A 14,694-nucleotide genomic window follows, 5' to 3' on the forward strand; every position below is an offset into this window, starting at 1 on the left:
GTACAGCAGACCTGCACCTGAATAGAATATCAGTATTACAGAAAAGAGCCTTTAGGTTAATGCATAGACTAAAGTCCAGAGAGACCTGTCATGAAACCCTTGTCCACCATAAATATCTAACAGTGCACTCCTTGTATTTGTATAAACTTACTATATTTTTTCTAAATAGTAAAAACAAAGTAAATAAGTGCAGTGATATACATAATTATGAATCTAGAAGTAAGGGTAACTACTTCAGGCAGAGGACAAAATTATAAATGACTGACAATAGGTCTTATATTAATAGCTAGATATGGTTCAACAAGATGCAACATGCTTTGAAAACTTGTGAACCAAAGCTGTTCCACAGACAGTTAAAAGCCTTCTTAGGTAATAAATGTTTATATTCACTCAGTGGATTCTAATCTACTTGCCCTCTGTTGTAACATGTAATTAGAATATTAATATGAATGTATGTGCCACTATTGTATGATGTCTGCAAAAGTCATCAGCTTGATGGCCTACGTGCAAAAAATGTAAATAAATAAATTGTTGTCATGAAATTCACTAATGATTCAGGCAATCTGCCCAGCTCTGATGCCAATATGAGTTACATTCACAACCCTCTTGATATGCCACTACAGTAAACATGATTACATTTCCCTTTACCACAGCAAAGTGTGCATAGCTCATAAACAATAAGTTAAATAGGAAACGATATTGTGAAAAGGATAGTTGCTACTCACCATATAGCGGAGATGCTGAGTCACAGATAGGCACAACAAAAAGACTGTCAAAAAATGAGCTTTCGGCTAACAAGGCCTTTGTCAAACAAGGCCTTGTGTGAAAGCTCACTTTCTGACGGTCTTTTCGTTGTGCCTGTCTGTGACTGAGCATCTCTGCTGTATCGTGAGTATCAGCTATCCATTTCATAATACTGTTACAGTCCTTCTGGATTTTGCATTGTTTGAAGTTAAATAGGAAAATATGTTCCTGAAGAAAAGCTGATCCTCTGTAATCCATGATTCCTCAAATTTAGCATATTAGAGTCTGAAACAGCCCACATATTTTGCAACATAAGTTTTATAATATTAATAATAGTAATAATTTTTTAGTTACTATTATTATTATATCATAAAAAATATTTTATTATTTATTTCCTCTGGTGTGGGCCTTCAGATGATGACATACCAATTTCAGTTTTTCATATTTTGTTCCTTACCCTATAGTACTCCTTCATCCTTTCACTGTATTGATTTTTCCTTTCCTAAGTATGTTTTGCATAGTGAGCGCATTATTGTGGCCAAGATAGACGTGAAGCCCATGCCTACTACAGTAGTACAAATTTATATGCCAACTAGCTCTGCAGATGATGAGCAAAATTGATGAAATGTATGATGAGATAAAAGAAATTATTCAGGTAGTGAAGGGAGACGAAAATTTAATAGTCATGGGTGACTGGAATTCGAGAGTAGGAAAAGGGAGAGGTGAAAACATACCTGAATTGATGAAATGTATGATGAGATAAAAGAAATTATTCAGGTAGTGAAGGGAGACGAAAATTTAATAGTCATGGGTGACTGGTATTCGAGAGTAGGAAAAGGGAGAGGTGGAAACATAGTAGGTGAATATGGATTGGGGTAAGAAGTGAAAGAGGAAGCCGTCTGGTAGAATTCTGCACAGAGCCGAACTTAATCATAGCTAACACTTGGTTAAAGAATCATAAAAGAAGGTTGTATACATGGAAGAATCCTCGAGATACTAGAAGGTATCAGATAGATTATATAATGGTAAGACAGAGATTTAGGAACCAGGTTTTAAATTGTAATACATTTCCAGGGGCAGATGCGGACTCTGACCATAATCTATTGGTTACAAACTGTAGATAAAAACTAAAGAAACTGCAAAAAGGTGGGAATTTAAGGAGATGGGAGCTGGATAAACTGACTAAACCAGAGGTTGTACAGAGTTTCAGGGAGAGCTTAAGGGAACAATTGACTGGAATGGGGGAGAGAAATACAGTAGAAGAAGAATGGGTAGCTTTGAGGGATGAAGTAGTGAAGGCAGCAGAGGATCAAGTAGGTAAAAAGACGAGGGCTAGTAGAAATCCTTGGGTAACAGAAGAAATATTGAATTTAATTGATGAAAGGAGAAAATATAAAAATGCAGTAAATGAAGCAGGCAAAAAGGAATACAAATGTCTCAAAAATGAGATTGACAGGAAGTGCAAAATGGCTAAGCAGGGATGGCTAGAGGACAAATGTAAGGATGTAGAGGCTTATCTCACTACGGGTAAGATAGATACTGCCTACAGGAAAATTAAAGAGGCCTTTGGAGGAAAGAGAGCAACTTGTATGAATACCAAGAGCTCAGATGGAAACCCAGTTCCAAGTAAAGAAGGGAAAGCAGAAAGGTGGAAGGAGTATATAGAGGGTCTATACAAGGGCGATGTACTCGAGGACAATATTATGAAAATGGATGCAGATGATGATGAAATGGGAGATACAATACTGCATGCAGAGTTTGACAGAGCACTGAAAGACCTGAGTCAAAACAAGACCCCAGGAGTAGACAACCTTCCTTTAGAACTACCGACAGCCTTGGGAGAGCCAGTCCTGCCAAAACTCTATCATCTGGTGAGCAAGGTGTATGAGACAGGCGAAATACCCTCAGACTTCAAGAAGAATATGATAATTCCAATCCCAAAGAAAGCAGGTGTTGACAGATGTGAAAATTACCGAACTATCAATTTAATAAGTCACAGCTGCAAAATACCAACGCAAATTCTTTACAGACGAATGGAAAAACTGGTAGAAGCCGACCTCGGGGAAGATCAGTTTGGATTCCGTAGAAATGTTGGAACAGCTGAGGCAATACTGACCTTATGACTTATCTTAGAAGAAAGATTACGGAAAGGCAAACCTATGTTTCTAGCATTTGTAGACTTAGAGAAAGCTTTTGACAATGTTGACTGGAATACCCTCTTTCAAATTATAAAGGTGGCAGGGGTAAAATACAGGGAGTGAAAGGCTATTTACAATTTGTACAGAAGCCAGATGTCAGTTATAAGGGTCGAGGGAAGCAGTGGTTGGGAAGGGAGTCAGACAGGGTTGTACCCTCTCCCCGATGTTATTCAATCTGTATATTGAGCAAGCAGTAATGGAAACAAAAGAAAAATTCGGAGTAGGACTTTAAATCCATGGAGCAAAGGATTTGGAAGAGCAGTTGAAGGGAATGGACAGTGACTTGAAAGGAGGATATAAGATGAACATCAACAAAAGCAAAACGAGGATAATGGAATGTAGTCGAATTAAGTCTGGTGATGCTGACGGAATTAGATTAGGAAATGAGACACTTAAAGTAGTAAATGAGTTTTGCTATTTGGGGAGCAAAATAACTGATGATGGTCGAAGTAGAGAGGATACAAAATGTAGGTTGGCAACGGCAAGGAAAGTGTTTCTGAAGAAGAGACATTTGTAAACATTGAGTATTGATTTAAGTGTCAGGAAGTCATTTCTGAAAGTATTTGTATGGCGTGTAGCCATGTATGGAAGTGAAACGTGGACGATAAATAGTTTCGACAAGAAGAGAATAGAAGTTTTCGAAATGTGGTGCTAGAGAAGAATGCTGAAGATTAGATGGGTAGATCACATAAATAATGAGGAGGTATTGAATAGAATTGGGGAGAAGAGGAGTTTGTGGCTCAACTTGACAAGAAGAAGGGATGGTTGGTAGGACATGTTCTGAGGCATCAAGGGATCACAAATTTAGCATTGGAGGGCAGCGTGGAGAGTAAAAATCATAGAGGGAGACCAAGAGATGAATACACTAAGCAGATTCAGAAAATTGTAGGTTGCAGTAAGTACTGGGAGATGAAGAAGCTTGCACAGGATAGAGTAGCATGGAGAGCTGCATCAAACCAGTCTCAGGACTGAAGACCACAACAACAACAAGTATGTTTTGAACTTATTCTTTCTTCCTTTCTTCAAAACCATTCTATCACACTTTTACTCTAAAACTGTCCCCCTATATCTTCTAGTTTTTTTATTACTTATCTTATTTTATTATTATTTATTTATTGGTTATTAAGTAATTTTAGAAATACATAATAACAAATGCTTCCCATGACAGTGTTTGTCATGAACGTATTGATGCTACATGTTACTAAGTACTGGTATGAATCTGCAGATCTCGATCAAATCATTATAACCAACCTGTCATAAGGCTTGTTGCCCCAGATATGTGCAGCACTGTTGACTAGCCAGGTGAAGTTGAGGCTACAGGCATACCGGATGATGGCATTGACGACCAAGGATAGATACCAGTCTTCAGCCCACAGCCACACAGGGATCATCACAGGTAGGTAGAAGCACAGCATGAATTTCAGTGGCCTAAAGTACCTGCAGGCATAGATGCACACAATCCATAACCACATGCCCCTGGGATACATATTCAGTGCTGAGTTTAAGCAGCTGTAAATGAGTAGTAGGCCTACACACAACTGGTGGAGAACTAATTTTATATTATTATTCTTTTGTATTTAACAATCAAAGATTGATTGCAAGCACTTGATTAACAGCTAATCCACTGTTTGCCATGGGCAATTGCTTACAGTTGAGAGCTCTTAGCTTCTTTAATGCAAATCATAATGTATTAAAAGTTGACACTGATTCAATATAACACATCGACTGCAACATAAGACTGCTTGATTTTTTTTCTTTTAACATTCTCCATGTGGTTAAGTTTGTGGTACTCCATTATGTAGTGATGGTGAATGATAGATGACACAGTGGTACGGAGTACCCAGCATGCTTTATTTTATAGGAACTCGATACATACAAGAATGCATGACATAACAGGCTTGAATCACAGAGCGAACTGCCTATCACTCACTGATATTGTGAACCATCTATTGCAGTGAAATAATAGTTTTATGAAGAACTACTTTCATGATCTAATCTTACCAAACTTGATATGAAAGCAGTGCTACACATATTTTCTAATTCTGTTAAAAACAACCTGTTCATGATTAGATTAGATGTACTTGTGTTCCACTTGATCCATAGTGAGGAGATCCTCTGGTATGTGGAACATGTCAGAAATCAAGAACACACAATAAATAGTTGCAAAATAAGAACATATCTTAAGCTTGTTTACATATACAAGGATATAAAACCTGTCATCAAATATTAAATGCTCAATACACTTAGGTGCATATGATAATGCTTAGGCTACTATAGCCATACATCATCAAATAAACACAAATTAAAATAAAATAAAAACATTTTACAGCACTTATTTGCAATGAAGGCATTACTGCACAAAATTTGTATGGAAGCCAGACTCTACATGATATTCTCATTATGTAATATTATTAATAACATAGAACTACCTATAAATGCTTTAGACTCTTCCCAAACTGAACTTTATTATTAGTTAAAATTTTTATGGTTGCTGGCATTTATTGAATATATATATTGCTGAATAGTGGACACCTTTTTGAAGTAAAGTAAGTGGCTTTAAGTCTTTGTGGAAGTTATTCTTGTTTCTAGTATTGATTCCAAGAACTAAGCTATTGGTAAAAAAAGATTATTTTTAATCACAAATTTCATTAAGGAATAAATATTTTGGGAAGCAGTAGTTTGTATCCCTAGATCCTTAAACAGTCCTCTGCAGGATGTCCTTCAGTTAACTTCACAAATAATTGTTTTTGGGCTTGGAAAACTTCAGCTCGGCTTGTTGAGTTACCCCAGAAAACAATCCTGTATGATTTTATGGAATGAAAGTAAGCATAGTATGCTGAATCTGCACTTCAGTGTCTCCCAGCCATTCATGCCATATGACTTCACTATATTCAGCATGCTAAACACATTAATCCCTCTACTTGTTTTAGTTGCCCTTGGAACTTTAGTAATCATGGTTGCTACAACTGCCTCATGGTCTCTGGCACAGTTTTCAGTATGGATATCATCAAAGAGGTCGGGTCTCTTTGTTGCTCTTAGGTTGGTCATATCATGAGTGAGTGTATGCAATAACTAGGTAGTTGTCACAGGCAACATTTAGTAATTTTTCATAGGATATCTTGTCACATCCACCACTTAGAAAACTGTAATTTTTGCAGTTGACTGGTGGATGATTAAGGGCTTCTCCAGTGATGACAGTACGATGGGAACTTACATACTAGCGAAATGGAATTTTTTCCAAATATTTCTGTACCTGACTATAAGGACCCATTGTAAGTTTGTGCCTATCCTCAATACTGAGTCTTGTGCAGACTATCTCATATGTAGTTACAATTTCTGTATCAGTGGATCTGAGCTTCTTGTTCTCTGTGGTAAATACCACCATTTACCTTTTGACTATGCTTTCAATATACACTTAGATTTACCTAAAAAATTTCACTGCTATCAATTTTGAGTTTTTAATGGCTTTCTGTCAGTGCCACCTCTTTTTGGGAGCACTTCCAACTCTGGCACTTTGTTGTGAATGCTTCAGCAGTTAATCACTGGGTATCAAGTCAGGATTACAAGGATAAGTTCTCCACGACAGCGTGAGCAATATCTGTGTGTGTCCACATGTTGTGCTGGAAGATGGTCTTCCCCAGACATTTATCGTACATTGAATGTTGTAATGGATCATACCTCCCCTGGTTGTAACATAGACCCTAACTCCTTCTGTTAGGTTAGACCAAAGTCTATAAAACAGCCATGGACTAGTCAAGGAATAAAGGTATCCTGCAAGTCAATAAGGAACCTATATCTATCAGTCAGAAACAGCTCTGATGTAAAAGCTATAGATCAATACAAAACATACTGTGAAATATTGAAGACAATAATAAGCACATCAAATCACATACATTGTCAGAAAAGGACAGTCACATCAGATAATAAAATAAAAACAGTATGGGATACAGTGAAGAATGAGTCTGGTAGAACCAGAGATGTAGAGGAGCACATAGCATTAAGAGTCAACAATACATGAGTAACACAAGTGTGCAGTGTTGCAGAACTTTTCAGTGAGCACATCATATCTGTTGCTGAAAAGATAGGGTTCTTAGGTTCAGTACATGCTGCTATGTAATATCTCAGACCAATCCTACAAATTACTACAGTAATACGAGTATGACCCTCACAATACCAGTGGAACTAATGTTCACAATAAAATCCTTAGAGTCCAAAAATTAAATATATGAACAAAGTTGATTAAACAGTGTGCCTCTGAGTTTAGTGACATTTTAAGTTATTTGTGTAGCCAATCTTATCAGTGGGACATTTCTTGAATGGTTGAAACATGCTGAAGTTAAGCACTGAACTTCACATAAGAAAGAAGATAATGAAATACCACTAACTTCCATCCAATTTCACTTTTGCCTGCACTCTCAAAAATTTTGGAAAAGATAATATACAGTCATCCTCTTTACCATTTGACCATAAATAAAATATTGTCCAAGTCACAGTTAAGATTTTTAAAGGGTTCCAATATTGAGAAGACTAACTACACATCAAATAAGAATGAGAATGTACTTAATTCATTAGATAATAAATTACAAGTTACTGGTGTATTTTGTGACCTGTTAAAGGCATCTCAATGTGTAAATCACAATACCCTTTTATGTAAATTAGAATATTGCAGTGTAGCAGGAATACTGCAAAATGGTTCAAATCCTATATCTCTGACAGAAAACAGAGGGTGTCAATAGGAAAGAGGCACATATCAAGGCATCAAGCATCATACAACTGGGAACCAATAACATGTGGTGTTCCCAAAATTCCATCTTAGGGCCCTTACTTTGTCTTGTGTATGTCACTGAACTTTTATCAGTAACATTGCCAGATGCCAAGTTTGTTTTGTTTGCAGATGATACAAACATTGCAATAAGTAGTAAATCAAATAAAGCCTTAGAAAAGTTGGCTAATGAAATTTTCATGGGCATAAATAAATGGTTTCTAGCCAATTCTCTGCCATGAAACCTTAAAAAAACATACTATATGCAATACAGAACTTTTAAAAGGTTTCCTGTCATTATATGCCTAAAATATTACAACCAGCAGATAGAAGAAGTATACATCTTTAAATTCTTGGTCTTACAGCTGGATAATAAAATTGACTGGGAGGGGAATACTGCAGAACTGTTGAAGCACTTAAACAAATCTCTTAACTTCGATGATCTGATGGGAACCAGTGTAACCACCTCAGCATGGCTTTTGACAGCATGCTAAATAAAAATCAGTACTGATGTATCTCCGTAAGGAACTCTAAACATTCAGATCTGTAAAGCAGCATGTAAAAGAACTGTGGCTCAGACTTATAAGAATAGATGACCATTCAGTTGATAGGTATACACATAGTTTATGGTGGGATGGATGCTACATGGTTTACAGTTACTGTAAAAAAACTTCCAAAGAAACAGAGAGTACTGTATAATATGTGTGATACAAAGCATGAAGATGCTGAATGAGACACATTTGGCTCTCAAGAAGGCAATATGTGGTGCCTTCATTGACCACTGTAGCAGAATATTATCAAAGGATCTCTCCCAAAATCCAAAGAAATTCTGTTCCTGTGTAAAGCGCTATAAAAGTTGGTGTTCAGACACTCAGAGACTGAAATTGAAGGTAGCAAAGCAATAGCAGAAAAGCTGAACTCAGGTTTCAAATGTTCCTTTACAAATGAAAATCTGGGGGTATTGCTCCAATCTAATTCTCGTATTATTGAAAAGCGGTACAGATATTAGTATCAGTGGTGTTGAAAATCAATTGAAATAGCTAGAATTGAAGAAGGCCCCAGTAATCGGTGGAATCCCTATCAGAATCTGTAATGAATTTGCCACTATGTTAGTCCCTACTGTAGATCCCTTGAACAAAAAAAAGTCGAGTAGTACAAAGAAACTGCAGGTCACATACGTCTACAGGTAGGGTAGCAGAAGGATCCACAAAATTACTGTGCAATATCCTTGACGTCCACTTGTTGCAGAATCTTAGAAGATATTCTAAGCTCAAAGGTAATGAGCTATTTCAAAAAGGATGGCCTCTTTCATGCCAACCACCATGGATTTGGAAAACATCGATCATGTGAAACCCAATACACACTGTTCATGCATGACATACTGAAAGCTGTGGTAGTTAGGCAGGTGCAGTATTTTTCAATTTCTGTAAAGCATTTGACTTAGTGCCACACCAAAGCATATCATCAAAAGTACAATCAGGTGAAATTTGTGACTGGACTGAGGATTTCTTGGTAGAGAGGATGCAGCAAGTTATCTTGGGTGGAGAGTCATTGGCAAACGTAGAAGTAACTTATAGAGTATTACAGGGAAATATGTTGGAGCCATTCATATTCTATATTAATGGCCTTGCAGATAATGTTAACAGTAACCTCAGATTGTCTGTAGATGATGCATTTATCTGTAATGAAGTATTGTCTGAAAGAAGCTGCATAAATATTCAACCACACCTTGATAAGATTTGAAAGTGGTGCAAAGAATGGTAAAATTGTGGATTTAAAAAGAAAGCAACTCACACATATATCTGAGTGTAATGCTCTGTAGGGATATGAAATGGAACGAGCATGTAGGCTTAGTCATATGGAAAGCAGGTGGTAGACTTCAATTTATTGGTAGAGCACTGGTGAAATGCGATTAGGTTACAAAGGGGATAGCTTAAAAACCACTGGTGTGACCCATCCTGGGATTGCTCAAATGTGTGGGACCCATACCAAATAGGACTACCAGGGAATACTGAATGTATACAGAGAAGGGCAACAAAAATAGTCACAATTTTGTTTAACCCTCAGGAGAGTGCCATTGAAAAGTTGAAAGAACTGAACTGACAGACTCTTGAAGATAGATGAAAACTCCCGAGAAAGTGCACTAACAAAATTTCAAGAACTGGTTTTAAATGATGGCTCTAGGAATATACTTCAACCCCTATGTATTGTTTCCATAGAGGTTGTGAGGACAAGATTACATTAACTTTAGAAAGCACAGAGGCCTTTAAACAATGATTCTTCCCGAGCTCCAAACTTAAATGGAATAGGTAAAAGCTCTAATAACTGGTACAATGGGATGCATCCTCTGCCACGCATTTCACAGTGGTTCACCGAGTATAGATGTAAATATAATTAGTGTAATCCTTTTTTTGGGATCGCAAGGGAGTAACATGTTGGATGTGTTGTAATTTCCTGGATTGCTCAGTTAGTGATGAATTTTGAAACGTTTTAAGTTGGTTTTTGCAGAATAACTGGAGTCTATCTTCGAGCACCTGCCAGTTCAGGTTTTTGGCAGTGTTGTGACACATTCCCGTGGGTCAAACAAACCTGTGACTATATGTGTTGCCCTTCTTTGTGTACATATTATATTCCCTGACAGTCCTATTTGGATGTATCACACACACTTGAGCAATAGTCTTTGATGGGACCTACAACTGCTTTGTAATTGTTCTCCTTTGTAGGCTGCTTGCATTTTCCCAATAGCATGTCAATGAATATAAATCTGTAACCTGTCGTACATATGAATGAACCTAAGGGATCATTGTACTTTATACCTGCAAAAATTGTTACAATCAGATATTAGAATGAACTGGTTCCACTTGTGGCACATTGACTTTATGGTAATAGAAAACTATGATTATGTGTTTTGTGAAGTGCCATATTTTACAGTTCTGAACAATTAAATAAATTGCCAGTCTCTGTGCAGCCTAAATAAATCTTTCAAGATCTGACTGAATACTTGTATAGCTTTTCTCAAACAGTACAAAGAACTGCAGTATATCTGAAGTTACTATTAATGTTATCTTCCAGGTGTTTAATATGTTAACATGCAGCACGGTTCCAGTACACTTCCCTAGGATGCGTCTGAAGTTACTTCTACTTGTGTTGCTGATTTCCCACACAAGATAACATGCTGCACCTTCCCTGCCAAGAAAACCTCAATCTAGTCACAAATTTCATTTGATATCCCATATGAACATGATTTAGTTAGTGAGCACTAATGTAATACTGAGTCAAATGCTTTCTGGAAGCCTGGAAGACTTTCAGGATGTTGAGTGAGAAAAGTGAGAGTTGGGTTCCACATGACCAATGTTTACGGAATATGTGTTGGTAGACATAGAGGAGGGGACCTTATTGTATTTGAGCTCAGAATATGTACTGTGACTGTATAACAGACAGAATTGAAAGGAAATGGATAGTAGTTTTTGTGAAGCTCTTCTGCTACTCTTCTAGTAGACTGGTGTAACCTGTGATCTCCTCCAGCTGCTGGCTACAGTGTTTCTTTCAAGGAATCTAAGGTACACTGATCAGCCAGAACATTACGACCATTTACCTAATAGCTGGTATGTCCACCTTGAGCATGGATAACAGCAGCAACACATCATGGCATGAAAGCAATGAGGCCTTGGTTGGTCACTGGAGGGAGTTGGCACCACATCTGCACATACACATAAGCTAATTTTCATAAATTCTGGAGAGGGGGGCAACGAGCTATGATGCCACATTCAACCACATCCCAAATGTGTTAGATCTGGTGATTTGGGGGGCCAGCACATCAATTGGAACTTGCCACTGTTTTCCTGAAACCACTCCATCACACTCCTGGCCTTGCAACACGTGCATTATCTTGTTGAAAAATGGCACTACTATCGAAAACCGTGATCACCCTGAAGGGTTGTATGAGGTCTGCAACCAGTGTACGATACTCCTTGGCTATCGTGGTGTCTTGCACGAATTCCACTGGACCACAGATCCCCACGTGAATGTTCCCTAGAGCATAATGGAGCTGCTGCTAGCTTGTCACCTTTTTCACAGTATAGGTGCCAAGGAGCTGTTTCCCTGGAAGATAAGGGATTCACACCCTCCTGTCAGCATTATGAAGAAGGTTTCAGGATTCTTCAGACCATGCAACGGTCTTGCACTATGCTAATGTCCAGTGCCAATGGTCACTTGCTCATTTCAGTTGCGATTGTCTATGTCGTGGTGTTAACATAGGCACCTCTGTGGGTCGTCGGCTGTGGAGACCCATTGTTAGGAGTGTTCAGTCCATTTTGTATTCAGACATGCTTGTACTCTACCCAGCATTATAGTCTGACGTTAGTTCCACCACAGTTCATCGCCTGTCCTGTTTTACATGCCTGCCCAGCCTACAACGTCTGACATCTGTAACGAGAGGTGGCTACCCAACTCCATGATGTCTAGATGTGACTTCACCTTGGTTCTACCACACATTGAAGACACTCACAGTACTCCTTGAACTCCCAAGTTCTGCAGTTTACAAAGTGCTCGTGCTGAGCCTCTGGGCCCTCACAAGTCAGATAGATACTTGACTTCTCCATTCTACACATGGACAGTATGCTCACTGATACTTCATGGACCGTGCATGTATCTGTTTAGAAATCATTCCTCGCCAGGTGACACTGCTGTCGCCTGGATGGGCTTATGTCGATAGTAGGCTGGTGATCATAATGTTCTGGCTGATCAGTGTGTATGATTCTATTTAGAATCTTATGAAGATCTACATCTACATACATACTCCGCAAACCACCTTACGGTGCATGGAAGAAGGTACCTTGTATCTATACTACTCATTTCCTCTCCTGTTCTGTTCTCAAATAGAGCGATGGAAAAACAACGTCTAAAAGCTTCCATACGAGCCCTAATTTCTCGCATCTTATCTTCATGGTATTTAACGCGAAATGTACGTTGGCATCAGCAGAATCGTTCTGCAGTCAGTGTCAAATGCTGGTTCTCTAAATTTGCGCAATAGTACCTTCTGGAAGAAACATCGTATTCCCTCCAGGAATTCCGATTTGAGTTCAAGAAGCATCTCCGTAATTCTTGAGTGCTTATTGAACCTACCAGTTCTAAAATGCTTCATTGTCTTTCTGTAACCCGATGTGGGGATCCCAAATACTCGAACAGTACTCGAGAATGGGTTGCACCAACGTTCTATTCGCTGATGAGCCACACTTTCCTAAAATTCTCCCAATAAAACTAAGACGAGCGTTCATCTTCCCTAATGCCAACCTGAAATGCTCATTCCATTTCATACCACTTTGCAACATTACACCTAGATACATAATCAAATTGACTGCGTCAAACCTCACTCGATGAATGCTTATTCGAACGTTAGAGGACAGTTTTTCCTACTCATCCGCATTAACTTACATTTTTTTACATTTAGAGCAAGTTGCCATTCATCTCAGCAATTAGAAATTTTGTCTAAGTCATTTTGTACAATCCTACAGTCAGCCAACGTAGGATTCCACTGGTCCGTCGAGCTCTCTTCAATATTAGTGATTTCATTTGTTTCTCAGTTTCCTTACCAGTCGTCTTTTCAGTGGTGCAAGGATTAAACTGAGATAGCACACCTGGAATTATCTTTGTAAAGGGATATTTAAAGATGGGACTCAGCATTTTTCCTTTTGCCTTTCTATTTTCAGTTTCAGTTCCTGTGTTATCACGAGTGTCTGAACACTAACTTTGGTGTCACTGACAGCTTTTACAGTGACCAGAATTTTTTTTGGGGTGGAAGATGTTTTTCTACAATGTTCTGCTACTTTACTCGTTGAAGTCGCCACACATTGCCCGTTTGACAATCAAACGAATTCCATTTATCATTTCTGTTGGGCAGCTGGCGCGAACTTCTGCCACATGGGAATTTTCAGATTTACAAAACGGTGGGAGAGTTGGAGACAACATTGAAAAGTGACGGTGCAATCTGTAGATTAATACGAGTAGGTGGTTTGTCTAAAATACAAAAATTAGTACTGGTTGTGATCTGTTGCTTATGACTCTGAGTGTGATCCTCGTATTGTTGACAAGAGAGCTGCTGCGGACTCACTTCTGGTGGAAGCGGACGACCGGGTCGGCGAGGATGTCGCTCATGTCGATCTGCTTGCCGCGGCGGACGACCTCCGGGTGCTTGCGCATCATGAGCCAGCCCACGTGCGCGAAGAAGAAGCCGCGGCGGGCGTTGTGCGGGTCCGCGTCCGTCTCGCTGAACTTGTGGTGCACCCGGTGGTCGCGCACCCAGTCGTACAAAGGGTTCTGCCAGCAGCGCAAGGCGTCAGTACCATTATAGACTAACACATATTGCAACACTACTGGCCATTAAAATTGCTACACCAAGAAGAAATGCAGATGATAAACGGGTATTCATTGCACAAATATATTATACTAGAACTGACATGTGATTACATTTTCACGCAATTTGGGTGCATAGATCCTGAGAAAACCCAGAACAACCACCTGTGGCCGTAATAACGGCCTTGATACGCCTGGGCATTGAGTCAAACAGAGCTTGGATGGCGTGTACAGGTACAGCTGCCCATGCAGCTTCAAAACAATACCACAGTTCATCAAGAGCAGTGACTGGCGTATTGTGACGAGCCAGTTGCTCGGCCACCATTGACCAGACGTTTTCAATTGGTGAGAGATCTGGAGAATGTGCTGGCCAGGGCAGCAGTCAAACATTTTCTGTATCCAGAAAGGCCCGTACAGGACCTGCAACATGCTGTCGTGCATTATCCTGCTGAAATGTAGGGTTTCGCAGGGATCGAATGAATGGTAGAGCCACGGGTCGCAACACATCTGAAATGTAACGTCCACTGTTTAAAGTGCCGTCAGTGCGAACAAGAGGTGACCGAGGCGTGTAACCAATGGCACCCCATACAATCACGCCGGGTGATAAGCCAGTATGGCGATGACGAAAACACGCTTCCA

The 14,694-nt window shown here is 39.1% G+C and overlaps 1 protein-coding gene across 1 annotated transcript in view; it reads right to left on the bottom strand.

Annotated features, from left to right (window-relative positions):
• LOC126458395 (acyl-CoA Delta-9 desaturase-like) overlaps nt 1–14,694 on the bottom strand; it is a 284,765-nt gene that overhangs the window by 10,248 nt on the left and 259,823 nt on the right. Inside the window, exons 5-6 of the mRNA XM_050095403.1 lie at nt 13,814–14,019; nt 4,194–4,379 (exon numbers count right to left, since the gene is read on the bottom strand). Coding sequence (XP_049951360.1) covers nt 4,194–4,379; nt 13,814–14,019 — 392 coding nt within the window. The remainder of the gene's footprint in view (nt 1–4,193; nt 4,380–13,813; nt 14,020–14,694) is intronic.

The sequence above is a fragment of the Schistocerca serialis genome, chromosome 2 (assembly GCF_023864345.2).
Source record: "Schistocerca serialis cubense isolate TAMUIC-IGC-003099 chromosome 2, iqSchSeri2.2, whole genome shotgun sequence".
In the NCBI taxonomy this organism is placed as follows: Eukaryota; Metazoa; Arthropoda; class Insecta; order Orthoptera; family Acrididae; genus Schistocerca; species Schistocerca serialis.